Source organism: Dermochelys coriacea, chromosome 7 (genome assembly GCF_009764565.3).
Source record: "Dermochelys coriacea isolate rDerCor1 chromosome 7, rDerCor1.pri.v4, whole genome shotgun sequence".
In the NCBI taxonomy this organism is placed as follows: domain Eukaryota; kingdom Metazoa; phylum Chordata; order Testudines; family Dermochelyidae; genus Dermochelys; species Dermochelys coriacea.
This window is the reverse complement of record NC_050074.1, coordinates 43,044,488-43,057,265: the sequence shown is the minus strand read 5'-3', so window position 1 is coordinate 43,057,265 and position 12,778 is coordinate 43,044,488. Positions and strand designations below refer to the sequence as shown.

General features: G+C 44.4%; 1 protein-coding gene across 2 annotated transcripts in view; it reads right to left on the bottom strand.

The window, feature by feature from the left end:
- SFMBT1 (Scm like with four mbt domains 1) overlaps positions 1–12,778 on the bottom strand; it is a 146,135-nt gene that overhangs the window by 36,047 nt on the left and 97,310 nt on the right. For both annotated transcript variants that reach the window (XM_043518861.1, XM_043518862.1), the window contains exon 3: positions 572–812. In XM_043518861.1, the coding sequence (XP_043374796.1) occupies positions 572–812 (241 nt within the window). The remainder of the gene's footprint in view (positions 1–571; positions 813–12,778) is intronic.

Genomic DNA, 12,778 nt, shown 5'->3' with positions numbered 1-12,778 from the left:
CTATGTAGAGAAGACCTATATCGGACCGGTCATATGGAGAGTCTGTTACAAGGAGGGACAGCAAAGTAGGTAAGTGTAAAACACTGATTGTGCAGCTCAAAATTAACCTGATATTTATTTTATTTTTTGTACATCACGGCCACTGATATAAACATAGCTTTGGGAATGAAACGCATTACAAGCACAAGGCACAGTCATTTACAGAGTAGGTTCTATGTAAAAACAGGTGGTTTTATGAAGAAGAAAAAAAAAAAAGTGTCTCAATGGCAAATGCCTAAAAAATAGCAAAACCAAAGAATTTGGGTGGCAATGGCTAGTGAGTACCAAAAATCTATGTTTTAAAGGCAAGTCTAATTTGGGTCCAAGCTACTGGTGCATCTCAGATGATAAAAGGATCCATTATAACTGCAAGTATATAGAAGTTTTTGAGATGAAGTGGGCAGTCAAATTAGCGTAACAGTTTGAGATGTTTTATAGCAAGTGCAAATTGCTTCTCCTAGCAGTTGCAAAGGGCAAAACATACATCAAAAAATAAATTCTGCACTCCCTCATTGCCATGGGGAGTTGTTACCTTCAGGCACTTTGAGAATCTTTTTGTTCTGCTCACACCAACCAACTGGGTGTAAGTCAGCTGTCAAGATGTCACACCAAAAGTCTGCCTTGCGGTCTTCCCCATAGCCATCATAGCGTAAGAGGAGCAACTGCCCACAAGTAGTGATGATGGTGGCTACCCAGTAGGTGTTGTGGTCAGACTTGACAGCAACCTCTAGCTTCATACCAGGGGCAAAGCCATTCTGCAAACTAGTGTCCACCTGAAAAAAGTAAAAACAACCACAGCTCAGTGGCTTATACAAACTCTAAGGTAAGGGAGGTAAAGCACACTCTTTTATATTTGGCCAGCAGCAGCAGCAGCCAACAACCGTCACCTCCCAAAATGCCAGTCTGCCTCCTCAGGGACATATATGATCATCTAAATAATTAAACATGATCTCATTTTAAATGGTGTGAAGGGATCTTTTTATCATTAATTAAAATAAAACCTGCTCATTGCAGTACACCATCCTTTACCCAAAAGCTCAGTAAATCACAGCTGGGCATTCAGGCCAGTTGACGCTAAAAGTAAAATCTTTCAACATACTTTGATCCCTGGTGTAAAAGAATAACATTTTCATTATTCTGAACTATCCCACTTGGCACCTATCCATCCTATTTTCTCTAACCTCGTTGGCTCAAGAACCCTCTTGTGGAAAGTGTAAATGAATGCTTCATACTGAAATACCACCACCTCCCCCTCCAGGGACTGATGCTTCTTTGTCTCACAAGGTCTGACTCAGCTGCACAGCAAATTCCAGGCTTTAATTAATTTTCTGAGGCTGCTCCCTCTGAGTCCTGGTCAGCACACTGTCCTGTTCTTTCGCTAAACAGATGGCTTCTGCTCTGTCACATTTGTTCCAAATTTTACTCTTTTCATGTTTTGCTTGCCTTCAACTGCACTTGCTCTCTGATTGTTTCTGTCCTTCACCCCAGTCACTGCACCCCATTATTACTTCTAATATCTTAGAGGTTTGGAATGGTTTTACCATTGCATTCCAGTAATGTCCACATAAAGCCTAAGACTGACATACACAATTTGTAGAACATTAAGAGCACTGAGGAGCCTCATCTTATTCACCACATTAGCACCATCATTAAACTTCTTTCCAAGATAAAAAGAAGTCTGGCTGCACAGTCTTCCATATAGAAACTACTATCCTTTTCTCAAAATGAGAATGCAGTACAGGATGTTTCCCTTCCAGTGGTTGAAGTAGTTCTGACAAGGTAGGAAGACCTTAACTACCTTTTATTCTACATCCCTGTTCCCAATTTTAATTAAAAAAATCTAGCATTCATGCTCCTTTCCACAGCTGACTTTGAGTAATTGGTGCATATACATGGCTAGTCCAAAGGCCCCATTTCTCTTGGATTAACTGCTAGAAATACTTTTCCACAAGTCAGACACAAGTTATTGATTGATTGATTGGTGTGTGTTATTGACTACCAACCTTCTTGTTACTGGCTGGTCTGTAATTACTTGGATTATTAGATTTTTATCAACCATCCATTTAAGCACAAGTTTATTATACATAGAAGTGTCAGGAACACCAAAAGAAAACCAAGACATAAATTTATAGATGCCTATTAAGCGCTCAGCTTCTTAAGCTCTTGCTCTTCACCTTTGGATTCCTTGTGTATTTGCCATTCAGAATCCTTACGAAAAAAATCACCTAAAACCTAGGCTATTTAAAATAAAGATTTAAAAAAGACAATATTTTACACTCTAAATCTTGAGAAGAAAGCCACAAGCTCCCTTCTCTACTGCAGCTGGCAACATCTGTACAAAACCTGAAGGAGGCAAAGCAACAAAGCAACTCTATTTCCAGGACGGTAAGTGGGGGTCCCATCTCACTGTGTTACAGAGATAATCACGTGGAATTAGAAATGAACACTGACAGAAGTAGCCACCTATGAAAGTACTGTAGTGCCAAAGTCCCATATAACTGCAATAAAAGTTTGCCCATTCACCAGAGAATCCCTTGGAGAGAGAAAGGTGAGTGCCCTCTTCTGGTAAAGAAAAAAGTCTGCAACAAAATTATTTTTCCTGGCAACGTATCAGTGTTTATTACCACAACAACTAAAACAGGTGAAAATCAGTGTAAAAACTTATTAATTTTTCTGGGTAAATAACGGGGTTGATTTTGGTGGACAGAAAGGGAAGGGGGGGAAGTATTCAGTAGACTAATGCTTTGAATTCCATTCATCAATGAGGAACTAAAACAGAACTCAAAACACAATGCCACCTCTGAGTTTAAGAAAACAATGCATCTCGAATCCCCAAATACATTTTTTTATTTGAATAAACAGTTTACTGTTGTAGACTTAGAACTATTAGCCTATAAATATTTACATTTAACAATTGGGCCACACCATTTGCAGCGCATACACTCAACTTCATCCTTTTCTTCTTCTTTTTTTTTTTTTTTAAAAAAAAACCTTTTAATACTTCGTTGTGTTTCTTCTCATTTTAGTGTCAAATCTTTAAACAGTTATTTGCTAACATCCTGAAATGTGTATGTGGTGGGAGTGAGATTGATCAGTACATTTAGATGTGCACACACTTCAGAACATATGTGCCTGTTTGTTTAGTGTGTGTATCTTCTAGACTAATACATAGCCTTACTTCAACAGGCAGTTTTGCATTTACATGCAGACTAATGTATTATCATAATGATACAAAAGTAGGGTGAAAATCGGAAAAAAAACCCCACTTCTTGTAAAACCCGAGAATTTTTCGGTAAAAATTGGTTTAAACTGAAAATGAAGGAGCTTACATATACTCTTGGTTCTTAGATAGATGACCTAGCATTGAGCTATATTAAAACGCATGTTGGTTCAAGTAAGCCTAGCTTTTCACATGATCCAGATCACTCAGTAGAAGACCATTATTTTTTGTAAAGCATTATGTTTTCTTCCTATGATTGGTAAAGGTATTGAACAGCATTTGGCCAACATCAGATCCCTGTGAGACCCATTATAAATACCCCCACTGGATGATTCCCCATTCACAATTGCTTTGAGATTCATCACTAAGCCAGTTTTTAATATGTGCTGCATTAATTTTGTATATAGCGTATGTATATATTTATCATCAGATTATCATGCATATAAATCATACTAAAAGCTAGAAAATATATTACTTTTGATTAAAGCAATTGCTGTTGTTACTAAGTGATATTATGAGATCAGAGGGGAGATGTCACATAAGACACTGAATTTGGGAGGGGAGAGGAAAGGGAGAGTATGCATGAGGTCCTATTAAACTTTTTCCTAGTGCGTAGCACATCTTAAGAATCACTGGAGTAGATCACCAACTCATGCCATTCTAGCCACGGTGATTTTGTAATGTGTGCCATACAACTATATTCTCTTAAACTGAATAGCATGAACACAGCTAAAATGCCGGGCAAAAAAAAAAAAAAAAAAACAGTGGAAAGAATGCCATGCACGAAGACAAATGAACTGAAGGAAACTTCAAAAAAGAAGCAATTGTTGATAATTAAAATGGCAAAGGAAACAAAAGATGGATTAACCAGGGCTGCCACAAAGTCCTGATAGCATGAGACAACAAGGGTGGGCCTCTGAGTTACCTTTTTAAAAGAGTAAGGGTGAAATGAACTCCTTTCCCACCTTGGAAAAATGTTTTATGGAACTGTACTTGAAATCTGTAGTTTACAAAATATTCTCTAAATATAGACCTGTTACATTATATAGGGACTTAGTTGCATCTCATTCTTTTATTATTTAATTTTAGTAACTAAAATGTTTCCAAATAAATGTGCCACCAGAACGAATAGGTCAAACATAGCCAAGTATGTTATTTCTAATATTGTACCGATGCGGGAGTATGACAGATGACACTGGTCTGTTAAGACAGCTTTGAGCCTTGTGAAGCACACAACTGCGGGGCCTTCCTGGTCCATAAAGTACTAGAAATGCAAAGAATCGCTATCTTCACTGGTGAAAAACCCTGAAAATGCAAACCGATGTAAACCAGTGCTTAAAAAGGACCAAAGAGTGTGGCTCCCATTTCCGCAGAGGGATGGCAGAAAGGAAACAAGAGAGCCCTCCAGACAGCATAATAGTAGTTCAGTTCAGTCTGAGTACAGCACAATGAATCATTTTCTGACTTTCCCCTCAAAATCCTTTGGCTAGGGTGATTGTGGACTGGAATCGGGTACGTGTGTTGGAGGCAGAAGGTGGGCGAGAAGTGACTGTCAGGGAGTATTTTACAGGCCCACCCAAATATGCCATTAAATGTATCTATTTACTGTCAGCTGTTTTGTCTGCAAAAAAATACAGTTTTCCCTTTACTCAAGTTTCTGTGAAGAAGACATCAAGCACCTCACTTTTTGAACTTCATGCCCTACGGTAACACTGATTAGAGTCCAAGCTATATTCAGTGGGATGTAAAACTGGTTTATTAGGAAAGATGGGTGAGGAATTTTTTTTTTTGGTTGTTTTTTTGTTTTTGTATTTTTACAAAAAATAGATATGAAGTATTTGCCTGACCAAGATGAAAGCCTTTAATTGGTTTCTTAATAAAATATTTATATATAAATCATTCATGTTGGTGAATTAGGGCTCCCAGAAAGTGCTGAAAATGTGACTCACAATATTTCTAACATTGAGTGAAAAACTAGGTCTGAAGTCAGATATTTGATCCTTTATCACATTTTGAAGTTTAGAGGACCATTTACACTAGAACCTCAGAGTTAGGAACACCGGAGTTAGGAACTAACTAGTCAACTGGTCCATTTGGAACTGGAAGTACAGTAACTCCTCACTTAATGTCATCCCAGTTAAAGTTACTTCATTGTTACATTGCGGATCTATTAGAGAACATATTTAAAGTTGTGCAATGTTTGCTTATAACGTTGTTTGGCTGTGGGGGCTTGGGAACCAGGGTGGGCCAGCAGCCCCCCCCATCAGCTCCCCCCACAGTGCTTCCCACCCGCCGGCAGCCCCATGGATCAACAACTTCCCCCTCCCTCCCTGTGCCTTCTGCCGCAGTCAGCTGTTTCGCAGCATTCAGGAGGATCTGCGGGGGGTGGGGGGGGAGGAGCAAGGACACAGCATGCCCGGTGGGAGGGGGTGGAGCAGAGATGTGGTGGGCGTGGGGCCTTGGGAGAAGGGGTGGAGTGGGGTCAAGCCTGGGTCAGAGTCTAGGGTAAAGCACCCCCCTCTCCCGGCACTTTGGAAAGAACAGCAAGAGGAGCAGCCAGACAATCCACCCTCTTTCACCCTCTGACTCCACCACCTCAACCAAGCTTCACAATCATCATTGCTGAATACAGTATTATATTGTTCGTGTAAAATTGTTTAAAAAACATATACTGTATATGTATATAATGTCTTTTGTCTGGTGAAAAAAATTCCCTGGAATCCAATCCCCCCCATTTACAATAATTTTTATGGGGAAACTGGATTTGTTTAACATCATTTTGCTTAAAGTCGCATTTTTCAAGAACATAACTACAACATTAAGGGAGGAGTTACTGTATGCAAGCAGGCAGCAGCAGACACAAAAGAGAAAGCAGCAAATACAGTACAGTACTGTATTAAACGTAAACTATTAAAAAAGGAAGGGAAAGTTTAAAAATGATTCAACATGATACGGAAACTTTTTGTGCTTGATTCATTTAAATTAAGATGGTTAAAAGCAGCATTTTTCTTCTACATAGTAAAGTTTCAAAGCTGTACCAAGTCAATGTTCAGTTCAAAGAACAACCATAATGTTCTGTTCAGAGTTATGAACAACCTTCATTCTCGAGGTATTTGTAACTGAGGTGCTACTGTATATCACTGTGCCGCCATCTGACTTGCTCTTCCACTTCATAGATTATTATTATTTAGACTGGAAAGGGAAGGCTCATGAGAGGTCACAGAAAATTCTTAAATATTCTGGGGGAAGTTTCTAGAGACTCATCTTTAAAAATCTATTTCAGCATGTAGGGAGGAAATGAGGTATTACCGACATCACTTCTTTATCCTGCTATATTTTAAGCAACCCTACCCTCCAAAACCTGATTTTGAGGCTTTTCAGATCTTTAACTTGTGGCAAATTGCCAGCACGATTATGATGGGTCCCGCGCTTCCTCTTCTTGTGGGGGGGGAAGGGGTTCAGGGCACACTTTTCTGCCCCTGAACTAGGCTATCTACTGTCCCACTAGTAACCCAGAGAAGGGTAGTGGAGAGGGAGGGCCCGGGCCCGCCCTCAACTCTGGGTCCCAGCCCAGGGGCCCTAGGGATAGTGGCAAACCACTTGAACTAGTGCTTCCTCCCTCAGGCTACTTCCCTCTCCTGCTCTTCAGCTTGTGGGGCTTCCTGCCCTCTCTCTGCACAAGCTGGGTGTCTCTTTACTTAGGGTCTTGGTCTTCTAGCCAGCCATGGCACTTCTCCAAACTCTCCTCTACTTTAACTCCTCCAAACTGCACTCTGCTCCGACTCCTTCAAATGGCTCTCTCCTCCGACTCCAAACCACTCTACTCTGACTCCTTCCCCTGACTGATTGAAGCAAGGGGGTTTTATCAGGTGACTGGCTTCAGGTGCTCTAATTGGCTTCAGGTGTTTTTAATTAATCTATAGCAACCTTTCTCTCCTCTACAGGGAATAAGGCTTCTCCTCATCCTGGGGCTTACATATTTTTCCTATATCACTCTCCTGCTGCATCACATATCCTCCCCCCCTGCTCAACACCATGGGGTTGGGCTACTTGGGACAAGAGGCAATGCTTTCGTGACAAGCCATCTGTGTTGCCGTGTTGGCTTCCGGCCCCATGCTCCACTCGGAAATGAAAGGGTTGCAGAGATAGGAACCATCTAGTCACTCTTGTGTTCTTCTCCTTGTTTCTGTGCATCCACTGCAGCGGGGTGTGGTCTGTCACCAGGGTAAATGGCCATCCCAGTAGGTAGTAGTGGAGAGTTTCCATGACCCATTTTATCCCCAGACATTCCTTTTCAACAACAGTGTACTTTTATTCCCTGGGGAGTAGCTTCTGGCTGAGGTACAGGATCGGGTGTTCCTCCTCCCCTACCATCTGCGAAAGGACGGCTCCTGGCCCTACCTCCAAGGCATCTGTTAGTAGGACGAATTTTTTCCATGAAGTCTGGGCCTATGAGTACTGGATGGCAGCAAAGGGCTGTCCTTAAATCTGTGAATGCTCCTTCTGCTGCATCAGACCACTTTACTATCTCGGGGTCCCAAGCCTTTATAAGGTCCGTCAACGGCCCGGCTCTTGTGGCGAAATGAGAGATGAATCTCCGATAGTACCCTACTAACCCAAGAAATGCTCTGACCTGCTTTTTACGGACTGGCCGAGGCCAGTCTTGAATTGCATCCACTTTGTTCCACTGGGGTTTTACCAAGACTCTCCCTACTACATACCCGAGGTATCTGGCCTCAGCTAGTCCTATCACACACTTGAGAGGGTTGGAGTGAGGCCGGCCTTCCGCAGGGCATCTAGTACCGCTCTACTTTTCCTAGGTGCGTTTCCCAGCCAGGACTATGGATGACTATATTGTCTAAATAGGCAGCGGCATACCTGGCATGGGGTCACAGCAATTTATCCATAAGTTGTTGGAATGTTGCAGGGGCCCCATGGAGTCCAAAAGGGAGGACAGTGTATTGGAACAGGCCATCAGGTGTAGAGAAAGCAGTCTTCTCTTTGGCGTTCTTGGCCAGTGGCATTTGCCAATATCCTTTGGTCAGGTCCAGAGTGGTTAGGTCTTGGGCCTTGCCTAACTGATCAACTAGCTCATCGACACGTGGTATTGGATAAGCATCAAATTGAGATACTTCATTCAACTTCTGGAAGTCACTGCAAAACCTCCGGGTGCCATCAGGCTTGGGGACTAGGACGATAGGGCTGGACCACTGGCTGTGGGACTCTTCAATAACCCCAAGTTCCAACATCTTCTTGTAGCTTCCGGTATCCGGTACGGTCTTATTGTCACCCTTATTCTGGGCCTGGTGATAATATGATATTGGACTAATGTCATACGGCCCGGCTGTGTACAGAACACATCTTGGTTCCGTTGGCTCATATCAATGATCTCTGTTCGTTGTTCTGGGGCTAACTCGGGGAATATCCTCACCTGCCCCTGTGGGTTGTCCGTCTGAGGTGGAGCTCTCTGAATGACCAGGCATGTCTCTCGGTCATGCCAGGGCTTCAGTAAGTTTACGTGGTAGATCTGCTCTGGTCTTCAGCGGTCTGGTTGTCTGACCTTACAGTCCACTTTCCCAATGGCTTCCATTATCTCATACAGCCCATGTCAGCTGGCTAGGAGTTTGCTTTCCGCTGTCGGTACTAGCACCATCACCTGTTCTCCCAACTGAAATTTCCGTACTTTTGCCCAGTGGTTGTAATATGTCCGCTGGGTCTCTTGTGCTTTTTCCAAATGTTCTTGTACTATAGGGGTTACTCAAGCTATTTGCTCTCTCATCTGTGTCACGTGCTCAATGACATTCTTTCCTGGGTTGGGTTGTTCTTCCCAGTCCTTCTTGGCAATATCTAATATTCCGCGTGGGTGGCGTCCGTATAGTAGTTCAAAGGGAGAGAAACCAGTGGACCCCTGGGGGACTTCCTGAATTGCAAACATTAGGTATGGTAGAAGGGTATCCCAGTCTTTTCCATCCTGTGCTACCACCTTCTGGACCTTTAAACCACTCGACCAGTCTATCTGTTTGTGGATGGTAGACTGAAGTCTGTATGGCATGGATGTGGAGCAGGGTACATAAGTCCTTCATTAATTTTGACATGAAAGGGGTTCCTTGGTCAGTCAGGATCTCCTTAGGGATGCCCACTCTGGCAAAAACCTGGAGTAGTTCTTTTGCTATTGCCTTGGATGTGGGGTTTCTTAAAGGAATGGCTTCTGGATACCGTGTGGCGTAGGCAAGGATGACTAATACATTTCGGTGGCCCTGTGCTGATCTTTCCAGTGGGCCCACTAGGTCCATGGCTATGCTTTCCAAAGGGACTTCAATAATAGGCAAAGGTATCAATGGGGCCTGTAAGTGAGGTGGGGGGCTATGCAACTGGCATTCCGGGCAGGAAGTACAATAGCGTTGGACCTCTGCACGTATTCCTAGCCAATAAAATCTTCTTAGGACGCTATACAGTGTCTTGTCTATTCCTAGATGTTCTCCCAAATAAATGACTGTGAGCTAAATCTAGTACTGCCCTTGTGTGTTTCTGTGGGACTAAGAGCTGCTCTACTTCTTCCCTTTGTATTTGCACTATTTGGTACAACAGATCACGTTTGATCACATAATCCGGCCTTGGGCCTTTCCTTACATGGGTACACCATTTCCTTCCACTACCCCCTCCCTCACATTCGCATATAGCGGGTCATTGGCTTGGTTCTGCCTGAAATTCTCACATGTGGCACCGATCTGACCTAACTCCATGGGACCTATTTCTACTCCGCCCCTTGGGTTGCCCCTACTGGAGCTAGGAACTGCCTCTGAGTCCTCACTGTCCTGAATTGTCTCCTGGCCTCCTGAACGGGTTTGCTTACCAACAAGGGAGACTTTCTGGTTCTCTGCTGGAATCCTGGTCCCTAGCCTTTTATCTGCCCTCTTTTCCCACCTAGACTTTCGGAATTTCCCGGGGGATGAAAATAGCTCTGGGGCAAATTCGGCAAAAATTGGGGTGAGGCTATCTGTAGGTGCATCCGTCTCAGCCTGGGGGTTGCTACCTTCCCCTGACTCTACTGGGGGAGTAAGTTCTCAAACCTGGAGAAGTCCCTACCAATTAAGACCAGGTAGGGGAGCCTAGGGACCATCCCTGCAGTTACCCTGGTAGCATTTCCCTGGATCTCAATCCATACTGGGATTGTGGGGTAAAAATTTACGTTGCCATGAACGCACGTTACCCCTGTGGTTTTGGCCTGGGTTAGTTGGTCTTGCCCAACCAACTTTCCCGAGACCAGCGTGCCAGCACTCCCAGAATCTACTAATGCTATGGTAGCAATACTATTAATTTTTACTGACCTTGTATATCCATGTGAGGTCATTGCGACCCCTACAGGCCAATAGGCCACATTGTTCCCCAGGATCCCTCAGATTGCACTGCATAGGCTCTTCCCTGTTGGGGCACTGGGCTGCTATATGCCCCAATTCCCCACACTCGTAACAACGACCCCTTATCCCGTTGTCGCCCTCTGCCTGGGGCTATTTGGTTGGCCTTCCCAGCCCTCTCTTCCCAAACCCCCAGGTCCCTTCTTGGCCTCAGGCCATTCCTCAGTGTCTTTCCTCCCAGTTATGGTTCTTCTGTAGTTCTCGACAATCCGGGGCCTTGGGTTTGGGGCTGGCTTCCTGGTTTGCCGTGTCTCACCCCCTGGGGTCTGGAACAGTTCACAGGCTGCCAGCTGTCTTTCCACGAGGCAGACCAACTCATCATAGGTAGAGGGGTCATTCTGGCCAACCCAAGCCTGGAGGCCTGGTGGTAGCCCCCTCATATACAGGTCCAGTACTAGGAACTCCATCATTTTCTCAGAGCTGAGGGCCTCAGGGCACAGCCATTTCTGAGTCAGGTGGATCAGGTCAAACAATTGTGATTGGGGTGTCTTATCCTCCGTATACTGCCATTCATGAAACCTTTGGGCTCGCAACGCTGTCGTTACTCCGTATCTGGCCAGGATCTCTGCCTTCAGCTGGAGGTAATCTTCTGCAGTCTCTGCAGCCATACTGTAGATGACCTTCTGGGCCTCTCTACACAGGAATGGGGTGAGGCTACTAGACCACTGATCTTGGGGCCAGGCCTCCCGCAGGGCTGTTCTCTCAAATGCCAGGAGTTATGCCTCCACATCATCCTCCTGTGTCATTTTCTGTAGGCAGTGGCTGGCCCGTATAGTCCGGGTCCCATCGCAATTGTGGTACCGCTCCATAAGGGCCTTCATCTGGTTTGCCAGCTCCTATAGCAGAGCTCGGTCCTGGGCAGCTTGATTCATCAACAGCTGATTATATCCTTCTTCACCTGAGTCGCCTCCTGTTGGGCGGTTGCTTGGATTTGGGTAGCCTCCTGCTGGGCTGCAGTAGCTTGTATTAAAGCCCTGACCACGTCGTCCATCTTGGGGATGGAATGGTTTTGGCTAACCCTGGTTTAAGTTCCCAGCGTGGAGATCCCACTCCTGACACCACGTATGGCAAATTGCTGGCACAATTATGATGGGTCCCGTGCTTCCTCTTCTTGTGGTGGGGGGAGGAGGGGAAGGTTCAGGGCACAGTTTTCTGCCCCTGAACTAGGCTATCTACTGTCCCATTAGTAACCCAGAGAAGGATAGTGGAGAGGGAGGGCCCGGGCCCGCCCTCAACTCTGGGTCCCAGCCCAGGGGCCCTAGGGATAGTGGCAAACCACTTGAACTAGTGCTTCCTTCTCCTGGGCTACTTTCCTCTCCTGCTCTTCAGCTTGTGGGGCTTCCTGCCTTCTCTGCACAAGCCGGGTGTCTCTTTACTTAGGGTCTTGGTCTTCTAGCCAGCCATGGCACTTCTCCAAACTCTCCTCTACTTCAACTCCTCCAAACTGCACTCTGCTCCAACTCCTTCCCCTGGCTGATGGAAGCAGGTGGGGGTTTATCAGGTGACTGGCTTCAGGTGCTTTTAATTAATCTACAGTAACCTTTCTTCCCTCTACAGGGAATAAGACTTCTCCTCATCCTGGGGCTTGCATCTCTCTCCTATATCACTCTCCTGCTGCCTTCTGGCCATGCTGTATCACAAATTACATACACAAAAATGAATTTCTACTATTAAAAATTAGAAATTACAAGTGTTCTAAAAATTCATCTGCAGATTCCATTCTGCCTGAATTTCACTCTGGGCAAAGTTTCCATGCTTCAGTTAGGTATTTATACAGGCAGCCTCTTTCAGAAGGAGATAACTGCAGCTGCAACTGATGTCAATGGGAGATGTGAGTACTCAGAACCTCTGAAAAGCAGGCCACTTGGGTATTTAATTTTAAACCACCTATATTTGAAAATTTTTGGTGCACCCAGGCACACGTTTTGCTGCCTCGAGGTAATTTGAGAACTATTAATATTTTCAAAGTTCAACAAACTTTAATACAAAGGTGATAGAAAAGGAACTATTTACCAGCCACAGACTACCTACCCATATGTAAAGCTGGTGAGAAAAATCTGACTCAAAACACTGGCTTGGGGGAAAAAAGGATTTTGAAAGTTCA